This window comes from Lipotes vexillifer, unplaced genomic scaffold, assembly GCF_000442215.2.
Source record: "Lipotes vexillifer unplaced genomic scaffold, Lipotes_vexillifer_v1.1 scaffold37, whole genome shotgun sequence".
NCBI lineage: Eukaryota > Metazoa > Chordata > Mammalia > Artiodactyla > Lipotidae > Lipotes > Lipotes vexillifer.
Genome location: NW_006791811.1, coordinates 3,528,307 through 3,542,543, shown reverse-complemented (window position 1 = coordinate 3,542,543; position 14,237 = coordinate 3,528,307). Strand labels below are relative to the sequence as shown.

General features: G+C 44.6%; 1 protein-coding gene across 2 annotated transcripts in view; it reads right to left on the bottom strand.

Annotated features, from left to right (window-relative positions):
* SLC7A14 (solute carrier family 7 member 14) overlaps positions 1 to 14,237 on the bottom strand; it is a 126,750-nt gene that overhangs the window by 65,946 nt on the left and 46,567 nt on the right. For both annotated transcript variants that reach the window (XM_007464727.1, XM_007464728.1), the window contains one exon: positions 8,626 to 9,082. In XM_007464727.1, the coding sequence (XP_007464789.1) occupies positions 8,626 to 8,929 (304 nt within the window). In that variant the 5' untranslated portion in view covers positions 8,930 to 9,082. The remainder of the gene's footprint in view (positions 1 to 8,625; positions 9,083 to 14,237) is intronic.

The window sequence follows — 14,237 nt, the reverse complement described above, 5'->3', positions numbered from 1 at the left end:
CCCCCCTCCCCCCCACTTTGCATTTCTGCCTCCCCCCCGCCCCCCCCCCCCGCAGTGTGGTTAAGAGCAGTTCTCAGATATGTTTGGGGGAACAAATAAATGCAAGTTTGTGGAATGAATGAGCGATCTTAGGTCATTGAAAATAGGTTGCAGAAGGGCCAACCCTTCTGGTGGTCACCTCTCAGGTCTGGCTTCAATTTGGGGAGGGGAAAATGGTCTGTTCTGAAAAACAAAACAAAGAAACTCACCAGGCTATCTAAATAGATCCTAAATATTTAGCGATCTTCCTCGGCATGAAAATCCAACCTGAGATGAACACTGGAACGAGGAGACTCTGCTTAAACTTTGGGAAGGTCTGCAGAACAAGCCCAGGGAGGCGGTTGGAAGCTCGTCTATGGGAAAGAGCTCTGTTCCCCTTACCACCTCTCCAGGGATTCAGTTACCAGGGTTCACCTAATGATGGTTGAGAAGATGCTAAAGAACAAGTGAGGGTGGCAGGAAATACAAATGATCAACCCTCGTGCTGAACCATAAGCTTAGAGTGCCAAGAAACATACTACTCGGTGTGCTGGGCCTTTATTGCCTTTTAGACCGTTTCATCCATTGCAATTTATTAATCCCCATCTAATGCGAAAGAGCGTTTTGCTTTAAAGATATCAGAGGCAGCTTGCTGAAATGGAGGACCGTGCGTTTTGGAGTCCCGCAATCTTAGATTTGAGTTCTGGCTCTGCCAGTAAATATCTGCCTGCTTCTCAGGAAGTTACTTTAACCTCTGACCCCCCTGGCTTCTCATCTGAGGGCAGAGCTAAAATCACCCCGCCCTGTACTGGCTTGGTGGGGATGGAGAGGAGGCGCTACACTAGAGCACCGTATGCAGTGTTCTGAACACAAAGATTAGTTTACTGTACCTCGTGGTGTTCTGTGGCGGGGCTCTTTACTAGAGTTTTCTGTTTATCCCTTCACTTTCTTTCACCAGGATGGTATTGTAAATCCATTGTTCAAATGACATTATCTCAAAAACATTCTCATTTGTTATGTGCCTTTTCTCAGCTAGAAAGAGCATTTCTCTTTCTCCCTCACCCTCGTTCATCCAGCCATGCCCAAATCCTCTTTTCCATCCCAGGCTTCCTGTCAGCCTCCACTTCAGGGCCTAGAGCCCCATAGTCTCTTGCCTGTCCTGTACAATATGCACACAGCCAGATTCCCACCTCTGTTCTCTCCCCACTGTGTTACTAAAATACAGATCTGGTCACACCACTGAACTTCTCAATGACTACAGAATGATCTCTAACCTTCCTGCCCTGGCCCCCAAGTCCCTCCTTCTAGAACTCACTTTGTTTAAATGAATGATCCTGGTGGACCATTTAGGTTAGGGGATGATAGTCTTTGAAGAATGGCCAGGATGAACTTGGAGGGCGATAGAAAGATATGTAGACTGCTCTGGATAAGATACGAACAAGAGTTTTAGGGCTTGACAGCGAGCAGCTGGTGAGGGAGTAGAAGGTCAGTTTAAAGGAGGAAGGCTGCCCATCAATGGGGCTGGAGGCCGAAGTCAAGAAGAACAGAGGGTTTGTGGACATTCTCTAAAGCCAGGGAGACTTGGAGTAGCCTATATTCCATCGTAAGCTTGCTGTCTGCTGGGACGGACTGCATTATATCTCCTATCTCTGGCCCAAACTTTCCATAAAGTTCACTGCACATACAGCTTTACCTTGCTGTTACTTGGAGGACAGGAGGGACTGGGGCATCATCTAGTTGGATGATGAAGTGAAGAAAAGGGAAGAAGCCAATGAAACATGGAGTGGAGACAGAGACTCTATGGCAGCAGAGATTCAGAGCTGGAGCAAGTAAGCTTCACAACTCTAGGTTTATTGAGGGAGACTCTAGATTTTCTGATTGTACATTACTGGGAATCAGAACAAATTTTACTTAAATGTTTCAGAGCAACTTGACCTCAGCAAACTGGAGGGCTTAGGGGCTATGCATCGATTATAGATGTGGCAGTGACAGCTAGTTTTCCTTTTCTTTACCACCAGTAGAACCCCTATAATACTTGGGTTGGCGATGTACCCGGTCAGAAGACTACATTTCTCATGCTCACTTGCTGTATCTTTTAAGTGTTCAGGTTTTAAGCAATATAAATGGAAGTTATAGGAAAGGATTTATGAGAAAGCTTCTTTAAAAAGGGACAGAAATGTGGGAAATGACCTGCCTCAACTTCCTGTTTCTTTCCTGCCTTCCAAAAGCTCAGACAAATTGACTGGAGCTACAGCAGCCATCGTGGATCTTGCAGTCACCTTGAGGATGGAAGCCAAGTATCCAGATGGTAGACCAGAAAGATCAAGGGGCCTGATTACCCATGACTGCAGAGCCACAGTAGCAGCCTCCCTCCAGACTTCTTTTATACAAGAGAGAAGTGAAATTATCTTTCATTTTTAGTTTTCTGCTGTATCAACTGAACCTAATCCTAGCCTGCTAATACAGTAGCAGAATAGCAGAGTGATTATGAGAGGGCTCTGGAGTGAGACTGCTTTCACTCTGTTCCTTGCTCTGTCACCTCTTAAACAAGAGCCTTAAACCAATTACCAGAGGTTTCAGAAGCCTCCTTTTTCTCATCTGTAATATGAGGAAGATAACACCACTTACACATGGGGTTGTTGTGAAGATTGAGTAAAATAATGTGTAAAGCAATTAGAACTCTTTAGGTACACAGTAAGTGCTCAATAAATGGTAGCTGCTGCTATCATTGTTATTATCATTACTATTATTGCCATAATTACTTATCAGGTTTAGCATTCATCTCCATTAATGGAGATGATGGGTCCTTTAGGGTAGAGACAATTTCTTATTTATTTTTGGTATTGCTCCAGGACTGGCATATGGTAGGTACCCAATACAGCTTTCCCAAACCATATCTTATTAGATTTTTACTACTATTTCTCATGAGCAGATGATAAAAATTACTGGTATAGTGTACCGGGCAGGGGACTGATACTATGCATGCTTACTGTCATTTAATCCTTACCAAAACCACCTGAGAAATGGGCTGAAAGGGTAGTTGTAGACAGTGCAAGAGCTTCGGAGTCATTCAGACCTACACTCTGTTTGAGGTTCAATTTCATTAATATTAAAAGAACTGGAAATAAGTTTTATTTCTCCACTCACGTTCCATGCATAGGAGCCTCTTGGGGCAGATTACTTTTAATGGCCAGGTGTCGCTGACACGGAGGCTTTACTTTGTGTTTCATCCCAAGCCAGTGAACTAGAGAACCTCTATAAACTACCCTCCTTCCATCCCTCATCTTGCAACAAAGCTGTCAGTGGGAACCAGGAAGAAAAACTATTTCCCCTATCTGGTTTATACAGTCTGGTATATACAAAAGGGTTTTAAGGTTTGGCGTGGGCACGGGGTCTGGTTGTGGGCTGCTGAGCTATTCAAGAGTAGATAAGACCTTTTGGACAAGGGTAAAGGTTACAGCACAAGCTGCTTCCTCTGATAAATTTCCCTCCACCTGTGATAGGGCTGTGGGCAGTTATGGTGTTGGGGCAGGAACAGTAGGAGGAGCCTGGGAAGCTTTTTTTCTTTTTTTAATTTTATTTATTTTTGCTCCGTTGGGTCTTTGTTGCTGCACGCAGGCTTTTCTCTAGTTGTGGCGAGTGGGGGCTACTCTTCGTTGCGGTGTGCGGGCTTCTCATTGCGGTGGCTCCTCTTGTTGTGGAGCATGGGCGCTAGGCACGTGGGCTTCAGTAGTTGTGGTGCACGGGCTGTAGAGCACAGAGCTCAGTCTTTGTGGTGCATGGGGCTTAGTTGCTTCGCGGCATGTGGGATCTTCCCGGACCAGGGATTGAACCCGTGTTGCCCGCACTGGTAGGCGGATTCTTAACTGTTGCGCCACCAGGGAAGTCCCTGGGAAGTTTTTGTGACTTTGGGCCTTGTCAAATTATAGAGAAAGTGGCTCTCTCTCTTAGATTTGTTTCATGTTATAAGCTGGTTTGCATCTCATGGGAGATGATGCCACAAGGGCAAAAGTCTCTTAAGAATCTGCTGGCCAAATAGTTCCTATCTTAACATACATTTCCTCTTCTTGTAGGTCATGGCTATTCCAGAGGTAGCTCCTGGTTCCTATAGTCGAGTAGTTCTTAACCCTGGCTGCACATTAGAATTCCCTGGGGAAGTTTTTAAAAATGCCAGTTCCTGGGCTCTACCCCACTCCAACTGAACTAGAATCTCTAGGGCGTAGAGCCTGAGCATCGGTATTTTAAAAAAGAAATAAACAGAAATTAAAAGAAAATTTTAAAATGAGTCACAAACTGAGAGAAAATATTTGCAAAACCCTATATCTAATAAAGAACTTGTATCCACAATATATAAAGAAGTCTTAAAAGTTAATAAGAAAATGAAGACTCCAATTAAATAATGAGAAAAATATTTGAACACTTTACCAAAGAATATATTTGCATGGCAAATAAATACATAAAAAGATGCTCAAAATATTCGTCATTAGGGAAATGCAAATTGCAACCGTATTGAAATATCACTATACACCTTCTAAAATGGCAAACAAACAAATAAAACAACCACAGAAAAACACACCTGACAATTCTTAGTGCTGTCAAAGAACAGAGCAACTGGAACTCTCATGTGTAGCTGGTGAGAATCAAAAATAAGATAGCCACTTTGGGAATATGTCTGGCAGTTTATTATAAAGTTAAACATATACTTGCCACAAAACCCAGCAATTCCACTCCTAGGTATTTATTCAAGAGAAATGACAACTTGTGTTCACACAAAAACCTGTACACAGATATTTAAAATGGCTTAATTCATAATGGTCCCAGACTGGATCAACCCAGTTGTCCTTCAACTAGTAAATGAATAAACTGTGGGGGGGCTTCCCTGGTGGCGCAGTGGTTAAGAATCCACCTGCCAAGGCAGGGGACACGGGTTCGATCCCTGGTCTGGGAAGATCCCACGTGCCGCGGAGCAACTAAGCCCGTGCGCCACAACTACTGAGCCTGCGCTCTAGAGCCCGCCAGCCACAACTGCTGAGCCCACGTGCTACAACTACTGAAGCCCGCATGCCTAGAGCCCCTGCTCTGCAACAAGAGAAGCCACCGCAGTGAGAAGCCCGCGCACTGCAACAAAGAGTAGCCGCCGCTCACGGCAACTAGAAAAAGCCTGTGCGCAGCAACGAAGACCCAACAGAGCCAAAAAATATAAATAAAAAATAAAATAAATTGAAAAGAAAAAAAAACAAACTGTGGAATATCCATATGGTGGGATACTACTCAGAAATAAAGTGTAACGTCTCACTGATAACACACAACACGAATGAATCTTAGATGCATCATACTAAGTGAAAGAAACTAAACTCAAAAGGTTACATACTGAATGAGTCCATTTATATAACATTCTGGAAAAGGCAAAAGTATAGAGACACAAAACGCCTCTGGTTGCCAGGGGTTGGGGGTGGCAGCAGGGGAAAATCACAAAGAGGTAACATGAAGGAATTATTTGGGGGGTGATGGAACTCTTCTGTATCTTGATTGTAGTGGAGGTTACACAATTGTATGTATTGGTCAAAACTCATAGAATTGTATATTTAAAAGGGTCAGCTTTACTGTATGTACTTAAAACTCAGTAAAGCTGAGCCTCCCTCCCCCAATCCATTATTCAGAAGCAAATTCCCCAAGTAATTTAAATTCATAGTCAGGGTGGAGAGATATTGCTGGCGTAATAAATTCAAATCTAGTTTCTGTTATTTAAACTTCAGTTTCCTCATATGTAAAACTGGAGATAATAAAACCTACTTTGAAGAGATATTATGAATCTTAAATGTGATGATGTATGGCAAACTCCTAATGTAGGGTTTGGCACAAAATAATAATAACCACTTAATAGGTGCTACATGCCAGGTGTTGTATGGGCATTTTACAGATACCTTATTTAGTCTTTACAACAGCTCTACGAAGTAGGTATTATTGTGACCATTTTCAGGGTGGAGAAACTGAGGCTCAGAGAAGTTACGGAACTTGCTCAGAGTCTCACGGCTGGTCAGTGGCTGAGCCAGGTTCCAAGTCTAAACTTATCGTTGCTGATTACTTTACCACTCTGAAATCTTAATTTCAAGCATCCTACCCTTCAACACTCACTTCTGTCTTCTAGTTCACTTTCTCGGTGTTTTTACTTCAGCGATTTCCTGACCGCATCGAGAACACTGGTCTTCATTGATCCTACCACTTCTCGTAAATCACCGCTACCTTCGTGTTCTCACTTCCCTTCCCATCCAACCTAAGTTGTGTGGTCCAGCAGTACCTCCTCTTCCTTTTCTAGTATTCCTATAGCCCCATTCCTTTCATCCCCCTCTCTCTCTGCCTAGGAAAAGCTAAATCTAGTCAATCCCAACTTTTTCTTTATTTTGCTCTTGCAACCAAGCAGCAGTTTTTGCTGGAGACAGATGCAGATGTGGAGAGGCAGTGGGAAGTTGGGTCCAGAGAGAAGCTATATGGAGATGATGGTGTGGGAGTGGAAAGAAGAGGGTGGAGGGAGACTTTCCTTGGTTTAATGGCAAAGGGATCATAGAGTGAGAGGCCTGGTTGAAGAAACCTGATATAAAAATGCTAACTTTGGCACAGTTATTTTGGTCCTGTCCCTGGCTGGGGGCTCTAGGAGGATTCTGGCTGGCCTCAGCTGGAAGATGTCAGTTACAAAGTGTAGAGAAGTGTTATGGACGAGGCCATGTGCAGAGAGGGGCATCCCTACTGGGACAGAAATAGGGCTTTCTTTTGGTGCCTGGTGCCGTGGTGAGGGCACCAATTACTGGCCAGTACCAGAGCCTTTGGTGGAGCTGGTTCAGTGATGTGCTTAACAGCGTGTTTAACAGCTCACTCTCTGAAAACAAACAGCAAACAAACTCTGATTTGTAGCATTTGCAAATTCCTGCGGTGTAAGTACTCCCTCCATAGCCCCAGTCTAGGTTACACAGCGCCCATGTGCACGATGTCAGGGGGGACAGGCTACCAGAATGTGACTGGGCCTTGTTCTAATTTCTAAATGTAATGAAGCACCTTGAAGGATAAGAAGGGAGGATTCATTTGTGGGAATTGTCATGGTTTGGGGGACTGGGCCTTAATAGGATGGGATCTAGAGCAGACTGTGCAGTCTGCATTGACCAGACAGGACTCTGAACCATCTGCCCTACGTCCTCTGTAGGACTCCCTGGTTACATGCCTGCCTTTTGTCTTACCACTGCTCTTCTGTTCTGTGTGCTAACATTTTTAGATTTATAAATTTATGGTAAGAATCTGACACCTTCCCCCAAATAATTTCCTTGCCAAACAAGTTTGAAAATGATTGCAATCAGGTTAATATTAATAGAATTTCAAGCATCCACAGAATTTATTCATGTGAATAATTTATATAAGGAAAAAAATCCTCTATTCTGTAGGAATCTCAAATATTTATTAGGATATTCATGCATATTAGAGAATGACTTCAGGAAAAGATAGTGGTAAGACCAACAAGGATATAAGCCATGACAGGAGATAAATCAAATCAGTTCTGGAAATATTTTCCTCATCACATTAAAACGATGTCAGATATAAACCAGTGCACTTTCTGATGGCGTATCCCTAGTCTGTGCATCCCACATGGATGGAGACTGTTTAGCCTGGATGTATGATACTAATGTAGGACTCTTCTTGTGGTGGTGTGCATTAGTACCCAGAACTCCCAATGTGAGTTAGCATCTTTACTTCTCCAGAAACATTTGAAGAAGCCACAACATTCACTGCCAAGACATGAGTTGACCCACGTGATCTGCCAGAGTCCCAAACCCAGCAAAGCCTCATGCTTTTGCGGTATAACCATGAAGAAGCAGTAAGTTTTCCTTTTCTTTCTTTTTCAAGGTGTCCATTGACCCATCCCCAGCATCTGGGAAGATACTGTGGATTCCAACTCAAGAGAAGAGGAGGAAAGAGGAAAAGGAAATAGAGCTATTTCACAAACTATCAACATGTAAGTCCTGTACTTCACTTAAAAAAACAAACGAGTTTTATGATTCTTTCTCTAGGAGAGAGAAGGCGCTAGCTGAGCCACCTCTGCAGAAGATCAGTCTGTTTTAGTGCTGTGGCAGATGGTGCTTTGTGATTCTCACGATGGCTTTATGTCCTAACTTGCTTTCCTCCTGCTTGGAGATCACAATGCCAGTTTGAGGCTCATAAAATCCCAATCATATCAGATTTACTGACTTGTCATTTTGCTACTCTGCCTATCCAGTATTTGTTATTTATATCCTGGCTATATCCACCCCCCATGAAAGAACTGACTTATCTTCTCCTGAAAGGGAGACAGAATAAAAATAGAGCCATTAGGACATGACAGGGAATGAGAAGTTGGGCAATGGCTAGGCACCAGAATATTTATTTGGATCGAAAAACCAAAGAAAAAGGAAGCTACTACAATGAGCTAAAACCTAGTGCTGAACTCCCTGATAGTCAAGGCAAAAAGGGGGCATGATGACCACTTTGCTCATCTCACCACTAAATACTCTAGGAGAGTGGGACGAACAGTAACAGGCCTGCAGGCACGCTCTCCACAGGCCTGTGCCTGCACGGGATGCTTACCTGACAGTATGGATGCAACGGCTGCAATGATGAAGGACACAATGACGCCGGGTCCTGCCATTTCCTTGGCCACCAGGCCAGACACCACGTACATCCCAGTGCCCACGCAGCTGCCAACTCCGAGCGAGATGAGGTCCACGGTGGTAAGCACCTGGGCTAGCTTGGTGCCATGTGCTGTGGTGGCCCCAGTTCCCTCCAGCATGGACTCCACCGGTTTGGTGCGCAGGATCCTGGAGTGCATAGCGTACCAGGCAGCCCCCCACTGCACTCGCCGGGGGTCCAGGGAGGCGAGGAAGCCACTCATCCTGAGCGAGATGGGTTGTGGTGAAGGTCAACTGATGGCAGAGGGCTGCAGAAGCCTTAGTGGATGCTTCTGGAACTCATCTAGTGACCAGAAATCTCCCTTTTAGGAAAGGTCGAGAGGGCCCCAGGGCAGACTCCTCCTGGGAATGAATGTCTGCAGGAAAAACACAAGAAAACGGGAGATGAGACCAAGTGGGAAACAAACCATGGCTTGAAGGCATGGACGGAGGTCAGTGTGCTGAACTGGTAGAACTGATCTAACCTGTGTATTTATAATGCAGGAGGGTTGCATTTGCCCCTTTGTCTTGCCTCCATTCCTAAATGACAGTCCGTAGTTTGCACTGTGTGGCATAGTCGTTATGAAGAGGGTGGTCTGAGTCAGGGCTCTGCTACTTACAGTTCTGGGAACTTAGGAATGTTACTTCATGTCTCTGTGCTTCAGTTTCTACTGCATAGTGGGGATAATCAAGCCTCCTGCCTTGTGTCGATGTGAGAATTAAATTAGTGTTTGTCTAAAAAGAGCTTAAGACAATGCCTAGCCTGTGGAAAATGCTCTTCTGTCAAACTCTGAGTGCTTCTTACCTGACTCTGCCAAGACTTGGTCTGTGATTCTTGGGCATAATCTCTGGGGACACAAATCCTCAGTTTTTATATAAGGATGTAAAATTAGATCTATGACTCAAGAGGGGCAGTGCCACCCCACGTGATTGTCTTCGAACTTTGTTCTCAAATGAAATGAAAAGGTTTTGAGAAATTTTTTGCTCTCAGAGGTTGGGGTAGGGCGAGTGTTCATGGCATTTGGTTGGTGGGCCCCAGAGATGTTAAACATGTGGGATCGTGTCGTACCATTTTCAGATATCGGACATTCTTTTTTTTTTTTTTTTTAATTAATTTATTTTATTTTTGGCTGCGTTGGGTCTTTGTTGCTGCGCACAGGCTTTTCTCTGGTTGTGGTGAGCGGGGGCTACTCTTCATTGCGGTGCATGGGTTTCTCATTGCAGTGGCTTCTCTTGTTGCGGAGCACGGGCTCTAGGCACGCAGGCTTCAGTAGTTGTGGCGCACGTGCTTAGTTGCTCCGCGGCATGTGGGATCCTCCCGGACCAGGGATCGAACCCGTGTCCCCTGCATTGGGAGGCAGGTTCTTAACCACTGTGCCACCAGGGAAGCCCCGGACATTCTTGTAGGTGAAAATTCTGGTTATGATTATCTGAACCTAAAACCTAACTCTGTTTTACATATAAGCACATGAGATTATTTTGCATGGTTTTAATAGACAAGTACCTTGACTTTTCCAGGAAGGCAATTATAGAATAAATTGAAGGAAGATTGTAAATTCTTTAGTTTTGAACTTAAGTGGAGTTCATCACTGTTTTAGAAAACCAAGACACCCTTTCAGTGCAACCCATGGTGCTGCATCATCACCCATTCAGCACACCTGTAACAGCCTGCCATTTGAAACTGGCACGTTTACAGTACTTTTTCATATGGTGCAAACATCTCATGATGACAGCTGTACTTGCCTGAGTGTTTAAATACTGAAATATGTTATATACAGGCAGGTTACCCATGAATTTTGCTTTAGGATATTAAGGAGGGGTGTATCAAGACATGTATTACAAAAAAGAGGTGCTGGGTCTGATAGACTTGAGAATTATTGTACTAGATGATTTCTAAAGTTTTGTCAAGTTAGAAAATGCCAAGATTATATGAAGTTACTTTCTTTGGAAGCCAGAAGCTTCCTAAAATTCTATAAAGAATTTTTAAAGTACATCTGGAACATTGATTCCAAGTACTGTGCTGATAAGCCTAGGACATTTACATTTACAGCAAGTTCCAGCCGGTGTAATCTACCCATATTATTAATTAATACGACTTAGCACTTAATGTAACACTTGTCCACTTCTAAAAGCTTTGTAGATACAACCTAATTAGAAGAATCAGGTGAAATGTAGCAGTTTGGCTCACAGGGGTTGGGTGATGGACCTACTGGTTTAATTTCCTCCTAAATTTGGCAGCGTCGCTTCATGCTGTGTGTTAATTCTTGACATCTTAGATATCAGTACATTTAGATAGTGCCACTGTATATACCAGAGTCATTCAAAAGCCTAGAGTGCCAGCATTTTTTTTTTAAGGTTTCCAGATTTGTGAGAAAATGTATACCAGGAAGGCTGCAAGAACAACTGCTCTACTGGAGCTCTTGAGCTCTTGTGGGGAAATCAATGTACATATCTATTTAATTTCAACCCAGCCAGCATGTACTGAGCATCCATTATGTGCCAGGCATGATGTTAGGCTCAGGGATGCAAAGACACAGTCCCTGCTCTCGTGGAGTTTCCGGTCTAGAACTGGAGATGATGGTCACCCAAATCACAACGCAAGGGAGAAGGTTTGTTTGTTTGTTTGTTTCTGAAAACCTTGTCTTTACTTATTTTTCATATTACAAATGTATGTAGCATGGCCATTGCAGAAAAATCAGATAGTATCAACAATACATTCAGTGAAGATAGATAAGACAATTCAGCACACAGATAGAAAAATAAAACCAGATCATTCTGGAGAGGGATAAGGGGTATGTTGTAGTGTCCCCCCAACATTTATATGTTGAAGCTCTAATCCTCAGTACCTCAGAACGTGACCTTATTTGGAAATAGAGTTGTTGCAGTTGTACTGAATAATTAACTAAGATGAAGTCACATTGCAGTAGGATGGGGCCCTAACCCAATACAACTGGCGTCCTTATAAAAAGAGGAAATTTGGACACAGAGCCAACACACACAGGGAGAACGAGCTGTGAAGATGAAGGCAGAGATCAGGGTGATGCATCTGCAAGCTAGGGAACATTAAGGATTGCCAGCAAACCACCAGAAGCTAGGAAAGAGCCCTGGAACAGATCCTTCCTCACAGCCCTCAGAAGGAACCAACCCTGCTGACACCTTGATCTCAGACTTCCAGCCTCCAGAACTGTGAGACAATAAATTTCTGTTATTCAGGCCTTGCAGTTTGTGATACTTTGTTATAGCAGCCCTAGCAAATGAATACAGGCTATAAAGGAAGTCAAACAGGGTGATGAAGGAGCGAGAGGGTCTCTGTGGTCGCAGCATTTGCTCCTGAGTGACGGGAAGCAGCCAGTCATGCCAAGTGTCAGGGGAGAGGGTCTTGCAGAGCTGGGCCAGAGGGGAGACGGGGTGGCCTGCTCTGGGAACTGAGTGACACTGGGACAGTGTGACGAGGAGGATTCAGGTACCACGTGAGAGCTTCACATGTGTCAGCTAGTTAAATCTGCATTTACAGGTGAGGCAGAGAAGGCGGGGGAGGTCCAGTAACTTCTCCAAAGTCATGGAGCCCATAAGTGCAGAGCTGGGCCTTGGCTCCACTTGCCAAGCTGTTATTCCTGGCTTTCCTGCCTGAGGGGCACAGGGTCAGACTGCTGAGGGTCTCTCAAGCCAAGACAAGGGGTTTGTGCTTACTCTAAGAGCCATGAGAAGCCATGGGAGGGTTTTATTCAGGTGGGCAACATGATATGATTTACATTTTTAAAAGCTCATTGTAGCTGCTGCGCAGTTAACTGAAGACTCATGCCCGATGATGAGTCAGTGCCAGGACAGAGGTATCAGTACAGAGGGGAGTGAGGGGTGGACCTGCTGCTGAGAGCAGCCATGGTTCTCCAACTTGGCTGCACAGGGGAATTACCTGGGGATCTTTCAGGAACAATGGTGCCTGGCCTCAGCCCCAGAAATCCCAATTTAATTGGTCTGAGGTGTGGCATAGCTATAGGGATTCCTTAGATCCTTAGAGCTCCCCAGGTGATTCTAGCACAGCAGGGTTAGGGTCCACTGCCCTGTGAGTAATGACTAAAGTGCTGGTGTAGAAAACCAGATACTGCCTGTGATGGCTAATTTTACTTGTCAACCTGACTGGGCTAAGCGATGCCAAATAGCTGGTAAAACATTATTTCTGGGTGTGTCTGTGAGAGTGTCTCTGGAAGAGATTAGCATCTGAATCGGTGGACTGAGTAGAGACGATCCCCTCATCAGCATGCGTGGGCATCATCTGATCCGCTGAGGGCCTGAATAGAACAAAAAGGCAGAGGAAGAGTGAATTCACTGATTCTGCTCGAGCCGAGACACCCATATTCTCCTCTCCTCGGACACTGGGGCTTCTGGGACTCACACCACCTGCCCCTCCCGATTTTCAGGCCTTCCGACGCAGACTGAATGATACCACCAGCTTTCCTGGTTCTCCAGGTTGCAGACAGCTGATCGTGGGACTTCTTAGCCTCCATAACGTGTGAGCCAGTTCCTCATGTAAGAAATCCCCTCATACGTATCTGTATGAATCCTATTGGTTCTCTTTCTCTGGAGAACTTTGACCCATTGCCATTTTCCAGGTGGGGTCCCAAGGCCGACAGGCACTTCCTGTTTCTCTTCCTGGGCAGGTAACTGGGCCTTTCAGCAGCAGTCTTCTGCAGGTGGTGACTGTGGATCTGGAGATACCCTTTGGGATATTTGTCCTGATCAGCCCTTCATCAGAAACTGTCACAGAGACACTGAGAAAAGAACCAGGCTGGTTAGGGATGTGACAGTTTCAATCTGGTAGATAATTAGAAATCATGGTGAAAACATAGAGAATCAACTAGAATAAAGGTTGAAGGTGGTAGAACTCCTTCCTGGCTCCATTCCCTCCGTGTAATTCCTCTGAGTGCTTGCTTTATTGATGCAAACAGGGGCTTGGGGCCTTTCCTTTCTTGCTCGGAAATTTACTGGAGAGAGCAAAATGTACAAAAGAAAACACGCTTCTAAGTGACTATTGACAATATCCATATTCATTACCCCCAGATTATGTTAATCAAAGAGAGTTTTGGAAGCTTATTGCTGTTGTCTTTCCAGGATGAGCAATAAATGTGTGTTGTGCTTTCTCTAGCACTTTAATTCAAAATACTTCACAGCTATAGCTAAGGAAGGCTTGCAGGGCCCCTGGGAGGAGGGAGTCATCATTGTGGTGTTTGCCGGCATGCTTGAGGGTTCAGTGGGCTCCCAGTATAACGACAGAAAGAGCAGGTTTGTGTGAGGATGAAAATAATTACGGCTTGGAAGTTCACCGACTAGGCAGGATTGTTGAATTAGGTTGGAGCCTGCGTTCGGAGGTGAAGAGAGGAAGGAAACGAAGGCTAACAAAAGGGTAAACAGCCTCAAATCATTCCTGCCTGATTTTGCAACTACACTAAGGGATTACACAAATCCCTTCCTGACACTTCCCATGAGCTGGTGTCCAGCCTTTGCTGGAACATCTGGAGCAGCAGGAACATTGGC